Here is a 22967-nt window from a genome sequence, read left to right as displayed (position 1 = left end):
TCCTCGGTGAACGTATGTTCTCCAAACTTCAACAAAAGCCCGTACCGGGCTACTAAGCGTCTCTCCTGCAGAGTCTTCCAATGGAGTTTATCTATCATCTCCGTAACGCTTTCGCGATTAGTAAATGATACTGTGACGAAGCGCGCTGCTCTCCGTTGGATCTTCTCTGTCTCTTCTGTCAACCCTATCTGGTACGGATCCCACACTGCTGAGCAGTAGTCAAGCAGTGGGCGAACAAGCGTACTGTAACCTACTTCCTTTGTTTTCGGATTGCATTTCCTTAGGATTATTCCAATGAATCTCAGTCTGGCATCTGCTTTACCGACGATCAACTTTATATGATCATTCCATTTTAAATCACTCCTAATGCGTACTCCCAGATAATTTATGGAATTAACTACTTCCAGTTGCTGACCTGCTATATTGTAGCTAAATGATAAGGGAGCTTTCTTTCTATGTATTCGCAGCACAGCATCAGTAAACTTCCGATGTCATCCACAAGGTCATTTATGTCTATTGTGAATAGCAACGGTCCTACGACACTCCCCTGCGGCACACCTGAAATCACTCTTACTTCGGAAGACTTCTCTCCATTGAGAATGACATGCTGCGTTCTGTTATCTAGGAACTCCTCAACCCAATCACACAATTGGTCTGATAGTCCAGATGCTCTTACTTCGTTCATTAAAAGACTGTGGGGAACTAAATCGAACGCCTTGCGGAAGTCGAGAAACACGGCATCTACCTGGGAACCCGTGTCTATGGCCCGTCTCGTGGACGAATAGCGCGACCTGGGTTTCACATGATCCTCTTTTTCGAAACCCATGCTGATTCCTACAGAGTAGATTTCTAGTCTCCAGAAAAGTCGTTACACTCGAACATAATACGTCTTGCAAAATTCTACAACTGATCGACGTTAGAGATATAGGTCTATAGTTCTATACATCTGTTCGATGTCCCTTCTTGAAAACGGGGATGACCTGCGCCCTTTTCCAATCCTTTGGAACGCTACGCTCTTCTAGAGATCTGCGGTATACCGCTGCAAGAAGGGGGGCAAGTTCCTTCGCGTACTCTGTGTAAAATCGAACTGGTATCCCATCAGGTCCAGCGGCCTTTCCTCTTTTGAGCGATTTTAATTGTTTCTCTATCCATGTGTCGTCTATTTCGATATCTACAATTTTGTCATCTGTGCGACAATCTAGAGAAGGAACTACAGTGCAGTCTTCCTCTGTGAAACAGCTTTGGTAAAAGACATTTAGTATTTTGGCCTTTAGTCTGTCATCCTCTGTTTCAGTACCATTTTGGTCACAGAGTGTCTGGACATTTTGTTTTGATCCACCTACCGCTTTGACATAAGACCAAAATTTCTTAGGGTTTTCTGCCAATTCAGTACATAGTACTTTACTTTGGAATTCATTGAACGCCTCTCGCATAGCCCTCCTCACACTACATTTGCGTTCGCGTAATTTTTGTTTGTCTGCAAGTCTTTGGTTGTGTTTATGTTTGCTGTGAAGTTCCCTTTGCTTCCGCAGCAGTTTTCTAACTCGGTTGTTGTACCACGGGGCTCTTTTCCATCTCTTACGATCTTGCTTGGCACATACTCATCTAACGCATATTGTATGATGGTTTTGAACTTTATCCACTGATCCCCAACACTATCTGTACTTGAGACAAAACTTTTGTGTTGAGCCGTCAGGTACAATGAATTCTGCTTTTTGTCACTTTTGCTAAACAGAAAAATCTTCCTACCTTTTTTAATATTTCTATTTACGGCTGAAATCATCGATGCAGTAACCGCTTTATGACCGCTGATTCTCTGTTCTGCGTTAACTGTTTCAAATAGTTCGGGTCTGTTTGTCACCAGAAGGTCTAATATGTTATCGCCACGAGTCGGTTCTCTGTTTAACTGCTCAAGGTAGTTTTCAGATAAAGCACTTTAAAAAAATCCAGCGACAACCCACGATGGCTTAGACAGGTGGAACATCAGCGTCAGTGGAGAGTTAACGTCTGGTGTGGGATGCTTGGTACTACAATTATTGTCCATTATTTCATCAATGGTAGACTAATCGGCACAGCGTATGCCAACTTCCTCAGAGGAATTCTTCCTTCTCTCCTGGATGAAGTGCCGCTAAGAACCAGAATGCTTACGTGGTATCAACACGATGGATGCCCAGCAGGTAATGCCTTGCGTGCACGTCGTGTTCTGAACCGAAGGTATCCTGCCAGATGGATTGCTCGAGGAGGAACAATTACTTGACCTGTTAGGGCTACTGATTTAAATCCTCTGGACTTTTTTCTTTAGGGATGCATTAAAGACTTTGTCTATCGCGATATTCCAACAACTCCAGAGGACATGAAAGAATGTATCGTGCTTGCTTGTAATTCTCTTCAGCAGGCAACACTGGAAGCAGTAAATATTTCTTTCATTCAACGAGTGCACCAGTGTATCGGCGTTCAGGGTCACCACTTGGAGCAACTTTGAATGTTCTACTCCTGGGCGATGGTACAGGAGAGTCAAAGTAAATTTTGTGTTATGTTTTTACTTGGTTTTCATCTGTTTTCTGACAACTCCAGCAAGTGGACGAGTTTGTGATCCCGGGCTCAAAGTCAATGTTGTGTTACGTAATTAATAACGTGAATGTTACACTGTGATACATTTTTGAATAGATCTTTAGGAGAGGAAATAAATTACCCCATAAAAATACAGGGTGCCATTTAAAGAACACATACAGCTTTTCATATCTTTGTAAAAAACAAAGTTACAGCGAAGGCAATCATGCTGACTGATGCCTCTTTGACGACTAAAGAACATTTGCTTGATCCATTTTGTAATTTGCATCTGGACAAACAGTTATTTAGGGTGGTCAAGATAAACGGGACGCCCTGTATATCCAAACATGTAGCACATTTCATGACGATTTGACGTTCGTTGGACGTCGTCGTGATGCTGTTGGAATTCTAAAGGCTAGCAGTGTAAAAGTACACGGTCCACACCCACTAGTGTGACCACATCTGTGTTCGACGTCAGTGTACAATGACCACTCATAGATGGCTGGTGGCAGCACTAGCAATGAACTGTGTGCGAAGAACGTTGGAGGGACGCGGACAACAGTACAGTCGCTGTAATAAGGAAACGTATAGATTTATCTGAAGTCCAAAAGGGCAAGATTCATTGGCTTTAGGGTCAATGGTGGAAGCTAAGTTTGTAAACTGTTCATATGCCGCTGTGGCTAAAGTATACCGTGGGTGGCAAAATGCCGCCAAGTCAACTGTAGCTATAAATGATAGCGGTGAACGATGGTTGCAGAGATGTGTACGGGCGAATAGACGTGCGACTGTTGAGCAACTGACAGCCCAAATGAACCAAGGGGCTACCCCAACAGTGTCTGCTCAACGACCAATCTGCAGACGTTGCTGCGCATTGACCTCCACAGCGGGTGCCTGGTTCACACACCCATGCTGAACATGTTCACTGAGTGGCGGCAGATGACATTTTCAAAGGAATCACGTTTTACGCTCCATCGGACAGATGGCCGTCGGCGTGTACGGCGTGAAACGTCTGAAAGCAACACCCTGCAACAATTGTCGGAAGATTCCACGCCAGAGGACACTCCCTGGGTGATCTCATCATTCTGGAAGGCGCAACTGTTCAAGACAATTTTGCATCTGTTCTTGGGAACCATGTCCACCCCTACATGCAGTTTGTTTTTCTTCAGCACGATGGCATCTAGCAGTAGGACAATGCAGAGTGTCACATAGTCTTTGTGTACGTGCATTATTCCAAGAGCACCAGGATGACTTTACCGTACTCCCCTTACCACTAAACTCTCCCCGGATATAAATCCGATGGAAAATTTACGAAAGGACCTCGATCGGGCCGTCCCCGCCATGGATCCTCAGCCAAGATACGTAGCACAGCTGACCACGGCACTCGAGTCAGCATGGCTCCACATCTCTGCAGGTACTTACCAGAACCTCATTGACTTGCTTCCTGTAGATCTCGCAGGAGTTAATGTGACTGTGCAGTGTATATTTTGCATATGAAAGTAGTGATTGCTTTCTTTTGTATAAGATATAGGGTAGCTCATGGGAAGCAGTACATATCCATTTTGCTTACCGAATGGGGTGGCGCAGTTGCTATCACACTGCATTCGCATTCGGGAGGACGACGGTTCAAACCCGCGTCCGACCATCCTGATTTAAGTTTTCCGTGATTTCCCTAAATTGCTTCAGGCAAATGTCGGGATTGCTCCTTTGAAATGGCACAGCCGACTTCCTTCCCCATCCTTTTCTAATCCACCGGGGCTGATGACCTCGCTGTTTGGTCCCCGTCCCCAAATTAACCAACCAACTAACAGTTTGATTATTATGAGTGTTAGAGTAATTTACACCATTATAACCTACAGATAACTGCTTTACACACACTTCCATTACCTAAAACTCAAACACAATTTTACTCGTATTTCGTAAAAAATACTGTACATCGCACGAATGGCTCCCATCATTGACGATCGCATGCTGAAGATGTCCGTGGAGGCTTCTCGTTACGTCCTCAGTCATCTCTTGAGGCATTGTCTCTGTCTCTTCCTGGATTTCGGCTCTCATCAGTGTTGTGGAATTACCATAAAAAACTATGTTCTTCAGACGACTCCACGAAGTAAAAATCAGGGACTGAAAGGTGAGGTGACGTCGCTGGTTATGGGATAGCACCGAATCGTGAGAGTAATCGAGCTGCCAAATGGCGCCTACTGTAGGCACTGAATTAAGGGCAGTGCAGGCTGTAGCCTGATCTTGCAAAAACCATATGTCGTTTAGTCGCCAATGCCCAATTATTAATCATGACCGCATACCGCTAAAAATTGACATTCTCTGGCCCAGCGATTCCAGTGGACTGTCGAACAACACACCAGGCGATGAGCTTCGCACTATCGAGGGCCTTTTCCTGAATGAGCTTGTCGTTTGTGTCCGCGGAAATATCGGAAGTTTTATTTACTGACAAACCCATTAAGATGAAAATGTGCCTCATCAGACATCACAAGGTTTCTCAGAAATGCTTCATTCTGCTCAGTTCTGTCCAGTAATTATGTGCAGAAATTGCTCCTACTCACTTTCTTTGCCGCCCGTGACTATTGAGGTACTTGCAGCTTATAAGGACGAAACTTTAAATGCTGTTTCACAGCCGTCGGAAAAGATGTGCAAGAGACTTGTATTGTTCTGAAATGTCGACGGACAGATCGGTATGGACATCGTTGCAAAGCTACAGGAACTCGTTGGATTTTTCCGGCTTCTAAACTGTCATTTCACGTCCATTTGGTTACAGAACACGTCCCACACCTTTGTTTTATCGAAATGGATGTCCTCTTGTGTGGAACACGCAAATGGCTGTCTCTTCTGCAGCACCTTGCACATTATACAGTCACAACACTTTGCACATGACACGAACTGCTCCACTGCTTCTTTTATTTGTTAGTGTTCTAAGGCTATGACATAGTCGCTTATGACCTCAGTTGTTTTTTCACACTAAAACAAAACCCAAACGAACTACCTCAATACGCACGTGCACTGACCGACGTTCCATATTGAACAGAATGGCATACTAGATGGGTCCACCCAGGTGCGGTAGATGGCGCGAGCACATATACATCTTGGCAGGGTGGTCAACTGAGAAATGTACCACTTCCCGTGGGCCACTCTGTAGAACCCGCCGTTGCAGGCTGCTTTGTAGTGTTTTGGTCTAACTTTGGAACGCAATATAGAAGCGATTCTGGACTCGTCATGTTCTTGGGAGGATCCGGCCGTATATGACACGAGATGTCTAAATTACTGACCGGTAGTTTGTGGGTGTGGCGTGCAGTAGCGTCCCAGACATCAGCGTGAATTCACTGCTCTGCTCTTCAAACTACTGTAACACGATTCTGGCCTTGTGAGATGGAAGGTTGTCCCGCTGGACAATGCCACCGATGTCAGGGCAAGATATCAGGCAAGAACAGATGAAGTGGTCTGCAGTTATGCTCACTTAGTGCACAGCTGCGATTGTGCCTTCGATTACTGCCACAGGTCCCATGGAAACCCAGATCAATGTTCCGCATAGCGTGATACTGCCTCCAGTGACAGGTGTCCGTAACGCGGTGTATGTTTCGAGCATTGCACTCTGCCGTCATATGTTCCACAGACCACTGGCTATCCTGCTTTGCAGTGTAGACTAGTTTTGTACCTCCACGTTCCGTGATAAAGTGTCCACGTCTGAGAGCCTATCCCCTACTCGGAGAGCCCTAACATTCTGTCCGTCACCAAAGTACCTTATGTCAGCGTGGCCCATATCATTGCTAGGATGATTCACCATTTGTCCCTAGACCCTGCTCTGCGTATACACTCATATACCTCTGATGTTTCTTAATAACAAATTCAAAAAAAGTATGTACCGTACCTCATTAAAATAGCTTTTATAAATTTTGAGTGTCAATTTCAGGAAAATTGTCGATGCTAAGGATTTTCGTTAGAGTTTTAAGATTTGACACACTAAAAATAACAGTTGTTATCAGTTTAATAAGCCACGGCTGCAAAATACTAACACGAATTCTTTGCAGACGAATGGAAAAACTGGTAGAAGCCGACCTCGGGGAAGGTCAGTTTGGATTCCGTACAAATGTTGGAAAACGTGGGGCAATACTGACTCTACGACTTATCGTAGAAAATAGATTAACGAAAGGCAGACCTACCTTTCTAGCATTTTTAGACTTAGAGAAGGCTTTTGACAATATTGATTCGAATACTCTGTTTCAAATTCTAAAGGTGGCAAGGGTAAAATACAGGGAGGGAAAGGCTATTTACTATTTGTACAGAAACCAGATGGCAGTTATAAGAGTCTAGGGATATGAAAGAGAAGCAGTGGTTGGGAAGGGAGTGAGACAGGGTTGTGGCCTCTCCCCAATGCTATTTAATCTGTATATTGAGCAAGCAGTAAAGGAAACAAAAGAAAAGTTCAGAGCAGGTATTAAAATCAATGGAGAAGAAATAAAACTTTGAGGTTCGCCGATGACATTGTAATTCTGTCAGAGACAGCAATGGACTTGGAAGAGCTGCTGAACGGAATGGACAGTGTCTTGAAAGGAGGATATAAGATGAACATCAACCAAAGTAAAACGAGGATAATGGAGTGTAGTCGAATTAAGTCGGGTGATGCTGAGGGAATCAGATCAGGAAATGAGACACTTAAAGTAGTAAAGGAGTTTTGCTGTCTGGGGATCCAAATAACTGATCATGGTCGAAGTAGAGAGGATATAAAATATAGACTGACAATGGCAAGGAAAGCGTTTCGGAAGAAGAGAAATTTGTTGACATCGAGTATAGATTTAAGTGTCAGGAAGTCGTTTCTGAAAGTATTTCTATGGAGTGTAGCCATATATGGAACTGAAACGTGGATGATAAATAGTTTATACAAGAAGAGAATAGAAGCTTTCGAAATGTGGTGCTACAGAAGAATGCTGAAGATTAGATGAATAGATCACATAACTAATAAGAAGGTATTGAATAGAATTGAGGAGAAGAGGAGTATGTGGCACAACTTGACTAGAAGAAGGGATCAGTCGGTAGGACATGTTCTGAGGCATCAAGGGATCACCAATTAGTATTGGAGGACAGCGTGGGGGTAAAAAATCACCTGTTGGCGGTTTTAAAACTGGGTTGTTTTGGAAATCAGCGTTATGCAAATACAATTACTTTATTTTTATATCAACCCAGACGTGTTTCGACACCAATGTGTCATCTTCTGTGAGTCAAATATTTATTTCTGTGTAGTACAATATCACATTTGTGATAATTTAACTGCTGTAGGCCTAAGAAATACAATATTTGCAATTTGCTTCGTTTTGTTTAGATACTAACCTTAAAATTACATCGCTAACTGAACTGTATTATTATACATCAATTCTAGTGCTGGTTTTCGTATTTTTTTTTTTTTGACAGCATGTCATCTCCAAACTAGCCATGAAGAAATTATTGCGTATTTTGGAGAGCTGTTTCGAAGAGGTTATGTACGTTTCTGTACCTTCATTTTCCGTTCTGTTTCGTGCCCCTGGTTGTTGTCTCAATCAAATGGTATTTAGTTCATTGTTTTCTCTCAGTTTGTCACAAACTTCCGCTCACTACTCCACCTCACATGCACTTACACAAAATGTGGCGAAATGTGACCCGATCAGGCACTTCTGACAACACACTCAGGGAGAGATGTCTTGTTATTGTCGTTGAAGTAGGTTGCAGCAGGTACTGGCAGATGAAGAAGCTAGCACAGGATAGAGTAGCATGGAGAGCAGCATCAAACCAGTCTCAGGACTGAAGACCACCACAACAACAACAACAACAACAATCAGTTTCGTTAAAAACCTATTTTCATTACTTGTGTGCGTTATCGGTAAGTATAAAAGGCGGTCAAACAGTTGCCATTCGAAGGACGTGCAGTCCAGAACTGCTATGCCATAGCAGTGTTGAGACAATCATCTAATCAACAAATTGACCCCACTTTTAATGTGTCCTTTTAATGGTATTACTGCTAGCTATTAATTGACGTATTACTTTCTGACAGTATAGACTGTAAGGTTTCGCTGCTTTCCAAGTCGATCAGTAACGAGAGCTTGTAAATAGGAGTGGCCCATGTGCATGTTCTTTTAACAGATGACTGTAGCGCGTTGTTCCACGTTGCCAGTTATATATCCCCACTAAATTTAAAACTTATTTGCCACTCATGTAAAAGGAAAGTTTCATTGCGTTTACGGTTTATATAATAATTTTATATCGCAACTTCCACTCAGTTTACCACAGTTCTGGACCGACCTGTTCATTACACTCCTTTACTATGCGTAATGCACTTTTAACTTATATCGTATATTTTTACATAATTTTGTTTTTTATTCATCAGACATTTAAAATTGCTAATCAACAGTTGACAACTAATCGAGGTTTACATTACATAAGATCTGTGAGCACAGAGCACAACTTAATCATAGCTAACACTTGGTTCAAGAATCATGAAAGGAGGTTGTATACATGGAAGAATCCTGGAGATACTGACAGGTTTCAGATAGATTATATAATGGTAAGACAGAGATTTAGGAACCAGTTTTTAAATTGTGGGACATTTCCAGAGGCAGATGTGGACTCTGACCACAATCTGTTTGTTATTAACTGTAGATTAAAACTGAAGAAACTGCAAAAAGGTGGGAATTTAAGGAGATGGGACCTGGATAAACTGACTAAACCAGAGGTTGTACAGAGTTTCAGGGAGATAATAGGGGAACAATTGACAAGAATAGGGGGAAGAAATACAGTAGAAGAAGAATGGATAGCTTTGAGGGATGAAGTAGTGAAGGAAGCAGAGGATCAAGTAGGTAAGAAGGCAAGGGCTAGTAGAACTCCTTGGGTAACAGAAGAGATATTGAATTTAATTGATGAAAGGAGAAAATATAAAAATGCAGTAAATGAAGCAGGCAAAAAGGAATACAAACGTCTCAAAAATGAGATTGACAGGAAGTGCAAAATGGCTAAACAGGGATGGCTGGAGGACAAATCTAAGGACATAGAGGCTTATCTCACTAGGGGTAAGATAGATACTGCCTACAGGAAAATTAAAGAGACTTTTGGAGAAAAGAGAACCACTAGTATTAATATCAAGAGCTCAGATGGAAACCCTGTTCTAAGCAAAGAAGGGAAAGCAGAAAGGTGGAAGGAGTATATAGAGGGTCTGTACAAGGGCGATGTACTTGGGGACAATATTATTAAAGTGGAAGAGGATGTAGATAAAGATGAAATGGGAGATACGATACTGCGTGAAGAGTTTGACAGAGCACTGAAAGACCTGAGTCGAAACAAGGCCCCAGGAGTAGACAACATTCCATTAGAACTACTGACAGCCTTGGGAGAGCCAGTCATGACAAAACTCTACCATCTGGTGAGCAAGATGTATGAGACAGGCGAAATATCCTCAGACTTCAAGAAGAATATAATAAATCCAATCCCAAAGAAAGCAGGTGTTGACAGATGTGAAAATTACCGAACTATCAGTTTAATAAGTCACAGCTGCAAAATACTAACGCGAATTCTTTACAGACGAATGGAAAAACTGGTAGAAGCCGACCTCGAGGAAGATCAGTGTGGATTCCGTAGAAATATGGGAACACGTGAGGCAATACTGACCCTACGGCTTATCTTAGAAGAAAGATTAAGGAAAGGCAAACCTACGTTTCTAGCAGTTGTAGACTTAGAGAAAGCATTTGACAATGTTAACTGGAACACTCTCTTTCAAATTCTGTAGGTGGCAGGGGTAAACTACAGGGAACGAAAGGCTATTTACAGTTTGTACTGAAACCAGATGGCAATTATAAGAGTCGAGGGACATGAAAGGGAAGCAGTGGTTGGGAAGGGAGTGAGACAGTGTTGTAGCCTCTCCCCGATGTTATTCAATCTTTATATTCAGCAAGCGGTGAAGGAAACAGAAGAAAATTTCGGAGTAGGTATAAAAATCCATGGAGAAGTAATAAAAACTTTGAGGTTTGCCAATGACAATGTAATTCTGTCAGAGACAGCAAAGGACTTGGAAGAGCAGTTGAACGGAATGGATAGTGTTTGGAAGGAGGATATAAGATGAACATCAACAGAAGCAAAACGAGGATAATGGAATGTAGTCGAATTAAGTCGGGTGATGCTGAGGGAATTAGATTAGGAAATGAGACACTTAAAGTAGTAAAGGAGTTTTGCTATTTGGGGAGCAAAATAACTTATGATGGTCGCAGTAGAGAGGATATAAAATGTAGACTGGCAATGGCAAGGAAAGCATTTCTGAAGAAGAGAAATTTGTTAACATCGAGTATAGATTTAAGTGCCAGGAAGTCATTTCTGAAAGTATTTGTATGGAGTGTGGCCATGTATGGAAGTGAAACATGGACGATAAATAGTTTTTGGCAAGAAGAGAATAGAAACTTTCGAAATGTGGTGCTACAGAAGAATGCTGAAGATTAGATGGGTAGATCACGTAACTAATGAGGAGGTATTGAATAGGATTGGGGAGAAGAGAAGTTTGTGGCGCAACTTGACTAGAAGAAGGGTTCGGTTGGTAGGACATATCCTGAGGCATCAAGGGATCACCAATTTAATATTGGAGGGCAGCGTGGAAGGTAAAAATGGTAGAGGCAGACCAAGAGATGAATACACTAAGCAGATTCAAAAGGATGTAGGTTCCAGTAGGTAATGGGAGATGAAGCAGCTTGCACAGGATAGAGTAGCATAGAGATCTGCATCCAACCAGTCTCGGGACTGAAGACCACAACAACAACAACAAGATCTGTGAACACAAGTTTCACAGCACCTAGCCCGACCGGCGGTTTCGAAAAGTTTTTAAACCTTTTTAGATAAAACATTGTTTTTAGACTTTTGTGTGAGTTGCGGCGTGTGAAAATTATCTCTTTTCTGCTATTTCCGGTATGACACCTGAGGAAGGGCTGATAACAGTCCGAAACCGGTCGTGTGAAAATAAAGTACTTTACAACTGAAGCATTATTTTCAACTTCTGCTGTTATCAAATGAGTGCAAAGAGGAGCAACAGGCTGTTATCCTTCTCTTGGATGCCGAAAGACAGGCATCGGTAGACAGCCATTGGAGAATGAAGAAAGTATAAGGGGGAGCACGTATGTTGCAAACTGCCGTTGTGGAATGTTGTGCCAAGTTCTGCACAGGTCGCCGTTCGACACAAGGCGCCAGTCGATCTGGTAGACCGCTTCATCCATTACGGAAATGTAGGAGAGGCTCCAGCACCCACTATATTGCCCTGATCTCTCCCCACGCGATTATCACTTCTTCAGTCCCTTAAAAAAAGGCCCTTAAAGAAGGCCTTGAAGGGGAGACGATTGCTGTTAGACGAGGATGTGCAGCATTTACAGATTTCTTCACATAGCAGGTCACGTTGTTTTACCAAACAGATATCTTCTGTCGGGTGCGTCGGCGAGATGATTGTCTCAACACTCACACGTATTTTTCGTGAGATGTACCGGGTGATCAAAAAGTCAGTATAAATTTGAAAACTGGATAAAGCACGGAATAATGTAGATAGAGAGGTATGAATTGACACACATGCTTGAAATGACATGGGGTTTTATTAGAACCAAAAAAATAGAAACGTTCAAAAAATGTCCCACAGATACCGCTTCATCTGATCAGAATAGCAATAATGAGCGTAACAAAGTAAGACAAAGCAAAGATGATGTTCTTTACAGGAAATGCTCAATATATCCACCATCATTCCTCAACAATAGCTGTAGTCGAGGAATAATGTTGTGAACAGCACTGTAAAGCATGTCCGGAGTTATGGTGAGGCATTGGCGTCGGATGTTGTCTTTCAGCATCCCTAGAGATGTCGGTCGATCACGATACACTTGCGACTTCAGGTAACCCCAAAACCAATAATCGCACGGACTGACGCCTGGGGATCTGGGAGGCCAAGCATGACGAAAGTGGCGGCTGAGCACACGATCATCACCAAACGACGCGCGCAAGAGATCTTTCACGCGTCTAGCAATATGGGGTGGAGCGCCATCCTGCATAAACATCGTACGTTCCAGCGGGTGTTTATCAGCCAGGCTGGGGATGCGATTCTGTAACATTCGCCCGTCACGGTAGCAGTTACAAAACCAGAATCACGCATTTCCTCGAAGAAAAATGGCCGGATAACGGCAGATGTGGTAAATCCAACCCATACCGTGACTTTCTCGTCTTACAATGGAGTTTCCACGATAGTTATGGGATTTTCGGTAGCCCAAATTCTGCAGATGTGGGTGTTGACAGACCCTCCGAGCGTGAAATGAGCTTCGTCGGTCCTCAACACGTTACTCAACCAATCGTTACCTTCCGCCATCTTTTGAAACGCCCACACCGCAAATGCCCTCCGCTTCACTAAATCGCCAAGTAACAGTTCATGATGCCGATGGATTTTGTACGGATAGCATCGGAGGGTACGCCTAAGTGTCAAGCAAACAGTGGTGTATCGAATGCCGGTGCGTCGTGCGACTGCGACTGACTTCCCCGTCTCCATTTCTTCCTGAACTGTCTCAGGAGCATTACGCCTTGTGCTCGGTCGGCCACTACGGGGTCTATCGTCTAAAAAACCCGTGGCCTCGGAATCATTCTCGCCACAGCTGCATTTGTCACCGGACCTATACCCGTTCGAATCCCCTTCCTATGGCGATAGGATCGTAACGCTGAACTAGCACATTCCCCATTCTGATAATACAGCTTCAGTAAAAGCGCGTTTTCAGGTAACGTCAACATGCTGCGACTGCTGGCGCATCTGATTCTCTCTCTTTTTTTTGTTTTTCTTTATTGTTATTTTCAAACCCGTACAAACAGGCAGGCTGTCAGCAGCATGTTACGCCGCTCTTCAGCCATAGAGTAGATAAATAAAGAACAGAAAGAATACACAGATGTGACATAACAGTCGGTAATAAAACAGTAGACACATAAAGACAAACACGGAGCCGTTCACACACGACGATAATCCACACTGCAAACTGTTGTCACGACGCACTAACACTGAAGATGGCGATGGAACAGGTGAACGATGGAGTGTGACGGTGAACACTGAACACTAAACACGACGACACACACGAGACACTGATGGCGATGATCTCTGGCGCGCGAATGTCCACTTAGCGTGTGCGAGTCTGGGGACCTGCCAAGAGGGGAAGAAGGGTGAGGTGGGGGAGAGGGGAGAACAAGGATGCAATTTCTGAGGAGAAGAGGGGGAGGAGGAGAGGGACAGGGGAGGGAAGCCCGGGGGAGGAGTGGGGAGAAATTGAGGAGGGAGGGAAGAGGGAGAGAAGGGTGGGAGGGTGCCCAAAGGGGCAAAAAAACGGAAGAGGGAGGGAGGATCAAAGTTGGTAGGAGGGGTAGATGGAGTGGATGAGGGCATCATCAGGGAGAGGGACCTGGCGGAAGCCACCTTGGGAGAGGGTAAGGAGGGTGGAGAGATGGAGACCGGGTGGGACGTGGGAATACAGGCGCGGCAGCGGGCGGGGGTGGGAGAGGATCGGGGAAACTAGTGGGTGAGGAGGATCGAGTTTATGGGAGGTGTACAGGATCCGTATCCTTTCAAGGAAAAGGAGGTGGTGGGGGAAGGGGAGGAGATCATACAGGATCCACGTGGGGGAGGGGAGACGGATGCGATAGGCGAGGCGGAGAGCATGGCATTCAAGGATTTGGAGGGATTTGTAAAAGATAGGGGGGCGGAGATCCAAGCTGGATGGGCATAACATAGGGCGGATGAGGGATTTATAGGTGTGGAGGATGGTGGAGGGGTCCAGACCCCACGTACGGCCGGAGAGGAGCTTGAGGAGACAGAGTCGGGAGCGTGCCTTGGCTTGGATTGTCCGGAGGTGGGGAGTCCAGGAGAGGCGACGGTCGAGGGTGACGCCAAGGTACTTAAGGGTGGGAGTGAGGGCGATAGGACGGTCATAGACGGTGAGATAGAAATCAAGGAGGCGGAAGGAAGGGGTGGTTTTGCCTACAATGATCGCCTGGGTTTTGGAGGGATTGACCTTGAGCAACCACTGGTTGCACCAGGCGGTGAACCGGTCAAGATGGGATTGGAGAAGGTGTTGGGAGCGCTGCAGGGTGGGGGCAAAGGCAAGGAAGGCGGTGTCATCGGCAAACTGTAGAAGGTGGACGGGGGGTGACGGCGGCGGCATGTCCGCCGTGTACAAAAGGTACAGAAGGGGGGAGAGGACGGTGCCTTGGGGCACACCGGCGGAGGGGAAAAAGGTGTAGGAATCTGTGTTATGGACGGTGACATAGGAAGGACGGCGGGAGAGAAAGTAGCCGATCAGACGGACGTAGTTAATGGGAAGGGGAAGGTTTGGAGCTTGAAGAGGAGACCGGAATGCCATACGCGCTCATAAGCACGTTCGAGGTCCAGGGAGAGGAAGATTGCGGAGCGACGGGAATGAAGCTGTTCGGAAAGGAGGTGAGTGAGGTGCAGGAGAAGGTCGTCGGAAGAGAAGGACGGCCGAAAGCCACACTGGGTAACGGGAAGGAGGCGGTGCTGACGGAGATGCTGGTGGATGCGTCAGGTGAGGATAGACTCCAGGACCTTGCTGAAGACGATTCTCTCTCTCATTACAGCTCCTTTTACACATGATTGTCATGCGCAGTCACTGACGTTTTGCTGTCCGGCGCCATCTGTCGGACATTTTGTGAACTTGATTTTTTTTTGTTCTAATAAAACCCCATGTCATTCCAAGCATGTGTGTCAGTTTTTATCTCTCTACCTACATTATTCCGTGGTTTATTAAGTTTTCAAATTTATACTGACTTTTTGGTCACCCAGTATATTCCCTACTCTGGCAGTCGTCCGTAGTACTGTCTGGTGCCACTTGCGCGTTCACGTACGTTTAACAGCACCTAGCCCGACCGGCAAATTCGAAATGTTTTTTGAAAGTTTTTAAAACTTTTTAGAAAAAAATTGTTTTTAATTTTATATGCGTTTTGCGGCCTGTGAAAATTATTTTCCGTCTTTCGCTATTTCCAGCACGACACCTGAGGATGGGCTTGTAACAGTCCGAAATCGGTCGTGTGAAAATAATTTACAACGGAAGCGGTATTTTCAACCTCTGTTATAATGCTCAGTTGCGGATGTTCTTCCAACAGGGTTGTTGGTTCATTTTGTAATAAAGTCGTTACCCCACATATGTCGGAAAGGCACCGAATGCTAAACTGATCCATTGCCTACATGTCAGTGTATATACAGTGAGGCGACAAATGTCATGGGATACCTCCTAACATCGTGTCCACGCTTCCTTTTTCCCGGAGCTGTGCCGCAACTAGACGTGGCATGGGCTCAACTAGTCATCGGAGTCCCCTGCAGTATCATTGAGCCATGCTGCCTCTATAGTCGTCCATAATCTCGAAAGTGTCCCCGGTGCGAGATTTTGTGCAGGAACTGACCTCTCGATTATGTAATGATAATTAAATGGGCACCCTACCTGCAAACAGGCGTTGATATACTTCATTGGGGACATGCTGACAATGTGTGCCCCGACCGGGACTCGAACCCGGGATCTCCTACTTACATGGCAGACGCTCTATCCATCTGAGCCACCGCGGTCAGCGTCTGCAGGGACTTATCCCTTGCACGCTCCCCGTGAGACCCCACATTCCCAACATGTCCACACCACTACATTCGTAGTGCGCCTAATAGACGTTTGCCCATCATACTCATTACTCGTGGCTACCAAGTCCCGTACGAGTTCGGGCATAGCGTGTGCGTTCGCACAAGAAGGTCAATGACCGGGAAGCCACATTTTAACTATATATGACGGTAATATGTTCCCGAAAGAACAGTTACCGTGGATGACCATGCAGCTTTGCTAGAAATGAAATGATAATTAAATGGACACCCTAGCTGCAAACAGGCGTTGTTGTACTTCATTGGGGACATGTTGAAGTCGTGCAAGGGATAAGTCCCTGCAGACGCACTATCCTCTGTGCCCGCGGTGGCTCAGATGGATAGAGCGTCTGCCACATAAGCAGGAGATCCCGGGTTCGAGTCCCGGTCTGGGCACACATTTTCAACATGTCCCCAATGAAGTACATCAACGCCTGTTTGCAGCTAGGGTGCCCATTTAATTATCATTTCATTTCTAGCAAAGCTGCATGGTCATCCACGGTAACTGTTCTTTCGGGAACAGATACTACCGTCATATATAGTTAAAAAGTGGCTTTCCGGTCATTGACCTTCTCGTGCGAACGCACACGCTATGCCCAAACTCGTACGGGACTTGGTAGATTAATCTGCCACGAGTAATGAGTATGATGGGCAAACGTCTATTAGGCGCACTACGAATGTAGTGGTGTGGACATGTTGGGAATGTGGATCTCACGGGGAGCGTGCAAGGGATAAGTCCCTGCAGTCGCACTATCCTCTGTGCCCGCGGTGGCTCAGATGGATAGAGTGTCTGCCATGTAAGCAGGAGATCCCGGGTTCGAGTCCCGGACGGGGCACACATTTTCAACATGTCCCCAATGAAGTACATCAACGCCTGTTTGCAGGTAGGGTGCCCATTTAATTATCATTTCATTTCTAACAAAGCTGCATGGTCATCCACAGTAACTGTTCTTTCGGGAACAGATACTACCGCCATATATAGTCTCGATTATTTCCCGTAAATGTTCGATCGGATCTGGGTGGTGAAATCATTCATTGGAATGGTCCAGAGTGTTCTTCATAGCAATCACAGACAATTATGGCCTGGTGACATGGCCCATTGGCATCCATTTCAGTTACATCATTGTTTGGGAACTTGAAGTCCATGAATGGCTACGAATGGTCTCCAAGTAGCCAAGTAACCATTTCAAGTCAATGATCAGTTCAGTTGCACTGGAAGATGCATTCCACACCTTGTAAACAAAGTCGATAGCATTACGAAGCCACCATCATTTTGCAGACTTCAGTCCATGGCTTCGTTGGGTCTCCCCCATACTCCGACCCTATCATCGGCTCTTACCAACTGAAATCGGGACTCATCTGATCAGGCCGCGGTCTTCCAGTTGTCTAGGGGCCAACCGAGAGGGTCAGGAGCCCAGGAGAGGCACAGCAGGCGATGTTGTGCTTTTAGCAAAAGTGCTCGCGTTGGTCGTCTGCTGTTACAGCCCTCTAACGCCAAATTTCGCCGCACTGTGCTGGCAGACACGTTCTTTGCAGGCCCCACCTTGATTTATGCGGTTATTTCATCCAGTGTTTCTTGTCTGGTAGCACTGTCAACTCTACACAAATGCTGCTGCTTTCGGTCGTTAAGTGATGCCGTCGGCCGTTTCAATCTCGATGGTGAGAGGTAATGCCTAAAATTTGGTATTCTTGTCACACTATTGGCACTGTGGGTCTTGGGTATTGAATCCCCTGACGATTTCCGAAATGGAGTGTTCCATGCCTCCAGCTCTATCTACAACCCTGTGTTCGAAGTGTGGTGTCACCGCCAGACACCACACTTGCTAGGTGGTAGCCTTTAAATCGGCCGTGGTCCGTTAGTATACGTCGGGCCCGCGTGTCGCCACTATCAGTGATTGCAGACCGAGCGCCGCCACACAGCAGGTCTAGTCTAGAGAGACTCCCTAGCACTCGCCCAGTTGTACAGCCGACTTTGCTAGCGATTGTTCACTGTCTACATACGCTCTCATTTGCCGAGACGACAGTTTAGCATAGCCTTCAGCTACGTCATTTGCTACGACCTAGCAAGGCGCCATATACAGTTACTAGAATGTCTTCTGAACAGATAATATTGTGAATCATGTACCGTCAAGAGCGACGTTCATCATTAATGGATTAAAGTTAAGTATGAAACTAATTACGTCCGCTTTCTGAATTCTAATTCCTTGTCATGTTCCAGACCCCACATCAGTATAGTTCTTCCCTCCTCACGCCAGCCTGCGTTAGCTAAAACGCGTGCATTTCGGCCTCCTCTAGTAACACGGTGTTGGCTCTTCTGCCAACACAACACGAAGTCCGTTGATACTCGTCGTGTGGCCGCAGTCGGTCGGAAACCGTTTCACATGAATCACCTGAGTACCAGTGACAGCTCCGCTAATGCACTGCCTTTTTACGAGGTACATTCAAGTTCTAAGGCCTCCGATTTTTTTTACTCCGGACTTGAAATAGATAGAAACATGCGCATTGTTTTAAAATGAGCTTGCGTTCATTGTCAATACGTCCCAGAGATGGCAGCACCGTACGGCAGATGGAATTTTACCGCCAGCGGCGAGAATGAGAACTGTTTTAAATACTTAAAATGGCGACGTTTTCCTTACTTGAACAGCGTGCAATCATTCGTTTTCTGAATTTGCGTGGTGTGAAACCAATTGAAATTCATCGACAGTTGAAGGAGACATGTGGTGATGGAGTTATGGATGTGTCGAAAGTACGTTCATGGGTGCAACAGTTTAATGAAGGCAGAACATCGTGTGACAACAAACCGAAACAACCTCAGGCTCGCACAAGCCGGTCTGACGACACGATCGAGAAAGTGGAGAGAATTGTTTTGGGGGATCGCCAAATGACTGTTGAACAGATCACCTCCAGAGTTGGCATTTCTGTGGGTTCTGTGCACGCAATCCTGCATGACGACCTGAAAATGCGAAAAGTGTCATCCAGGTGGGTGCCACGAATGCTGACGGACGACCACATGGCTGCCCGTGTGGCATGTTGCCAAGCAATGTTCACGCACAACGACAGCATGAATGGGACTTTCTTTTCGTTGGTCGTGACAATGGATGAGACGTGGATGCCATTTTTCAATCCAGAAACAAAGCGCCAGTCAGCTCAATGGAAGCACACAGATTCACCGCCACCAAAAAAATTTCGGGTAACCGCCAGTGCTGAAAAAATGATGGTGTCCATGTTCTGGGACAGCGTGGGGGTAATCCTTACCCATTGCGTTCCAGAGGGCACTACGGTAACAGGTGCATCCTACGAAAATGTTTTGAAGAACAAATTCCTTCCAGCACTGCAACAAAAACGTCCGGGAAGGGCTGCGCGTGTGCTGTTTCACCAAGACAACACACCCGCACATCGAGCTAATGTTACGCAACAGTTTCTTCGTGATAACAACTTTGAAGTGATTCCTCATGCTCCCTACTCACCTGAACTGGCTCCTAGTGATTTTTGGCTTTTTCCAACTCCATGGCCGCACATTCAGCAGCCATGCTGCTATTGCCTCAGCGATTTTCCAGTGGTCAAAACAGACTCATAAAGAAGCCTTCGCCGCTGCCATGGAATCATGGCGTCAACGTTGTGAAAAATGTGTACGTCTGCAGGGCGATTACGTCGAGAAGTGACGCCAGTTTCATCGATTTCGGGTGAGTAGTTAATTAGAAAAAAAATCGGAGGCCTTAGAACTTGAATGCACCTCGTATACCATGTATACTCGATACTGCCGCCTTCATTGTAATTGGATATCACTATTCCATAACGTTTGTCACTTCAGTGCATAGCTTGTAACAGCGAAACTACGACCTCTCGGTGCTGCTAGATGGGCGGTTATAAATACAGAGCTGCACATCAGTAAATAAGTAGGTCCATCACAGGGACGCGCTAGCATGTGACTGTGTGTGATGGCGTGTGCAGGCGCTGCCGCCGCCGTCGCCGACGACGACGGACGTGGAGAAGGGCGAGGGCGGCGTCACGACGCCCTCCGGGGACGCCTCCTGCTCGTCGCCGGCGCTGCGCGTCCCCAAGCTGTCCAGCGTCGCCGAGCGCCACGACTCCTCCTCCACCAACGCCGCCAGCTCCAGCAACACCAATGGGGCCAAGCCGCACCGGCCCACCACCATACGTGCCTCCAGGTACATTTCCAAGCACATTACTCACCTATACACTAAACTAAACCTGTCCGAACAGGGCTCTTGAGGCCCAGAGGTACCGACCGACCGCCGAGTCGTCCTCAGGCGGCAGGTGTCACTGGATGCGATATGGAGGGGCGTGTGATCAGCACATTGCTCTCCCAGCCGTTGTCAGATCTCATGGCTACTTCTCAACTGGCTTCCCAAGGGCTGAGTGGACCCCAACAACACTCCCCTACCAGATAGTAAATATCAGCAACGGTATCTTTGCCCATCGCCACACCTGTGTGTATATGTATATATAACACAATCATAGCCACTGTGTCTAGGCACACCAGCAGACATAACTGTGGGTTCCCAGAAGGTCACGTACCTGCAGGTGTAAAATCACAGCTCATCAACATGCATCTATGTAGGTACCCAACACAAAACTCACCTACCATTACCAAATTACGGGTACCATCTTATTGGCCACCACCATACCGGGTGATCCAAAAGCCAGTATAAATTTGAAAACTTAATAAACCACGGATTAATGTAGATAGAGATGTAAAAATTGACACACATTCTTGCAAGGACATGGGGTTTTATTAGAACAAAAAAAAAAAAAAAACCATATTGCTAGACGCGTGAAAGATCTCTTGCGCGCGTCGTTTGGTGATGATCGTGTGCTCAGCCGCCACTTTCGTCATGCTCGGCCTCCCAAGTCCCGAGACATCAGTCGCAAGTGTATCATAATCGACCGACATCTCTAGGGGTGCTGAAAGACAACATCCGACGCCAATGCCTCACCATAACTCCAGACATGCTTTACAGTGCTGGTCACAACATTATTCCTCGACTACAGCTATTGTTGAGGAATGATGATGGATATATTGAGCATTTCCTGTAAAGAACATCATCTTTGCTTTTGTCTTACTTTGTTACGCTAATTATTGCTATTCTGATCAGATGAAGCGCTATCTGTCGGACATTTTTTGAACGTTTGTATTTTTTTGGTTCTAATAAAACCCCATGTCATTCCAAGCACGTGTGTCAATTTGTACCTCTCTATCTACATTATTCCGTGATTTATTCAGTTTTTAAATTTATACTGACTTTTTGATCACCCGGTACATGCCTCCATGTGCCCAACAGGTCACTTACCTACTGGAATCAAATCACAGCAGCTATTTCTTGTTTCACAAGGATACATGCTTTTAGGTACCCAACACAAAGCTCACCTTCTTGTACCACATTGCAGGTGTCTTGTACCATGACAGACGACTCCAGGTGCCCAACAGTTCACTTGCCTACCAGTACCAAATTACGGGGACTGTCTCTTTTCCGACCACCCTACATGTTTCTGGGTGCCAAAGGTTTCTGTCACCTACCAAGGCGGCTTTCTTCTGGCCCACTACCAGGTATTCAGCATGTCACTTACCTAGTGGTACCAAATCATAGTGATTGTCTCTTAGCCCACCACCATACATGCATCTGGATTTCCAAAACATCACTAACCTCCTGGTATCAAATCACAGTGACTGTACATTGCTCTCTAAGCACCTAACGCAAAAGACATTGCTGGTACCAAATCACAGGCACTGTCGCATGGTCCACTACACATGTCTTCTGGTGCCCAACGGGTCACATACCTACTAGTGTCAAATCATGGCAACTGCATCTTAGGTCTTACCATGTATGCCTCTAAATACACAACAAAAAGCTCATCCTCTGGCACCGAGTTGTGGCCACGCCTCACCGTCGACCACCATACAAGTCTCCAGGTGACAAACATGTCACTTACATACTAGAAAACGATTATCTGGACCACCACTTGATCCACCACCATAAAAGCATCTCCTTACATGCCTCTGGGTCGCCACAACAACACTTAGTTCCAAGTACAAATTTTCAGAGACTGTCTCATGGCCTACAAACATTCATGCTCGTGCCGAAGTTAGTGTCTTAGAAAGCCCAAGTTTTAACAGGTCGTTCCTTTTTCCTCCTCGCCTCTGTTAACTCTTTTCCTCGCTGCATTATTTTTTATCTCTCACTGCCTCATTGCTCTTATCTCCATCTTACTGTTTCTTTCTTATAACTGTACGTTTGAATATTGTTATTCCACAGTCTTCAGTTTTTCATTAGCCCTCCTTAACTGTTTAGTTTACCCCACGATTTTCTCCCATCTAATCATTGTCTTTTCAGTCTTCCCATTGCTTTTCCTCACTTCCGCAGATCTTCCTTCTGATATCTGCCTTGAATTTTCCTAATCTCATAATTGTCTCCCTTTTTTCCTACTCTATATGTAGTCCTCTTCCTCTCATTTTTATTTTTCACACTTACATAAATTTTCTGTAAGCCCATACTGAGTTATGTGTAAGTTAGTGGATCCATTTTCAAGAGAGACATTCAAATACTCGTACATTTATTCAAATTAAGTTTTTTGATTTCCGTACACCCACAGAACAAATGACAGTACAGTACAAAGCCTCTTCCAGTGTAAGCTCATGTTTCACCTTTAATGACGATATCGCCAACAAAATATTGATTCCTAATCTTCCTTCATTGTTTCTTACCGCTCCTTATTTGTTTCTTTCTCGGAAATTCATTGTTTCTTC

General features: G+C 45.4%; 1 protein-coding gene and 1 non-coding gene across 2 annotated transcripts in view; both read left to right on the top strand.

Annotated features, from left to right (window-relative positions):
- The window catches only part of LOC124550780 (potassium voltage-gated channel protein eag-like), a 229098-nt gene that overhangs the window by 133264 nt on the left and 72867 nt on the right, over window positions 1-22967 (top strand). Inside the window, exon 8 of the mRNA XM_047125504.1 lies at window positions 20153-20370. Within this exon, the coding sequence (XP_046981460.1) occupies window positions 20153-20370 (218 nt within the window). The remainder of the gene's footprint in view (window positions 1-20152; window positions 20371-22967) is intronic.
- Trnat-ugu lies at window positions 16963-17037 on the top strand. The gene has a single exon. It is a non-coding gene; the product is annotated as a tRNA-Thr (tRNA).

This window comes from Schistocerca americana, chromosome 9, assembly GCF_021461395.2.
Source record: "Schistocerca americana isolate TAMUIC-IGC-003095 chromosome 9, iqSchAmer2.1, whole genome shotgun sequence".
Classification (NCBI taxonomy): Eukaryota; Metazoa; Arthropoda; class Insecta; order Orthoptera; family Acrididae; genus Schistocerca; species Schistocerca americana.
Note: the sequence above shows the minus strand (reverse complement) of the source record. Positions and strands in the feature narration are given on the sequence as shown.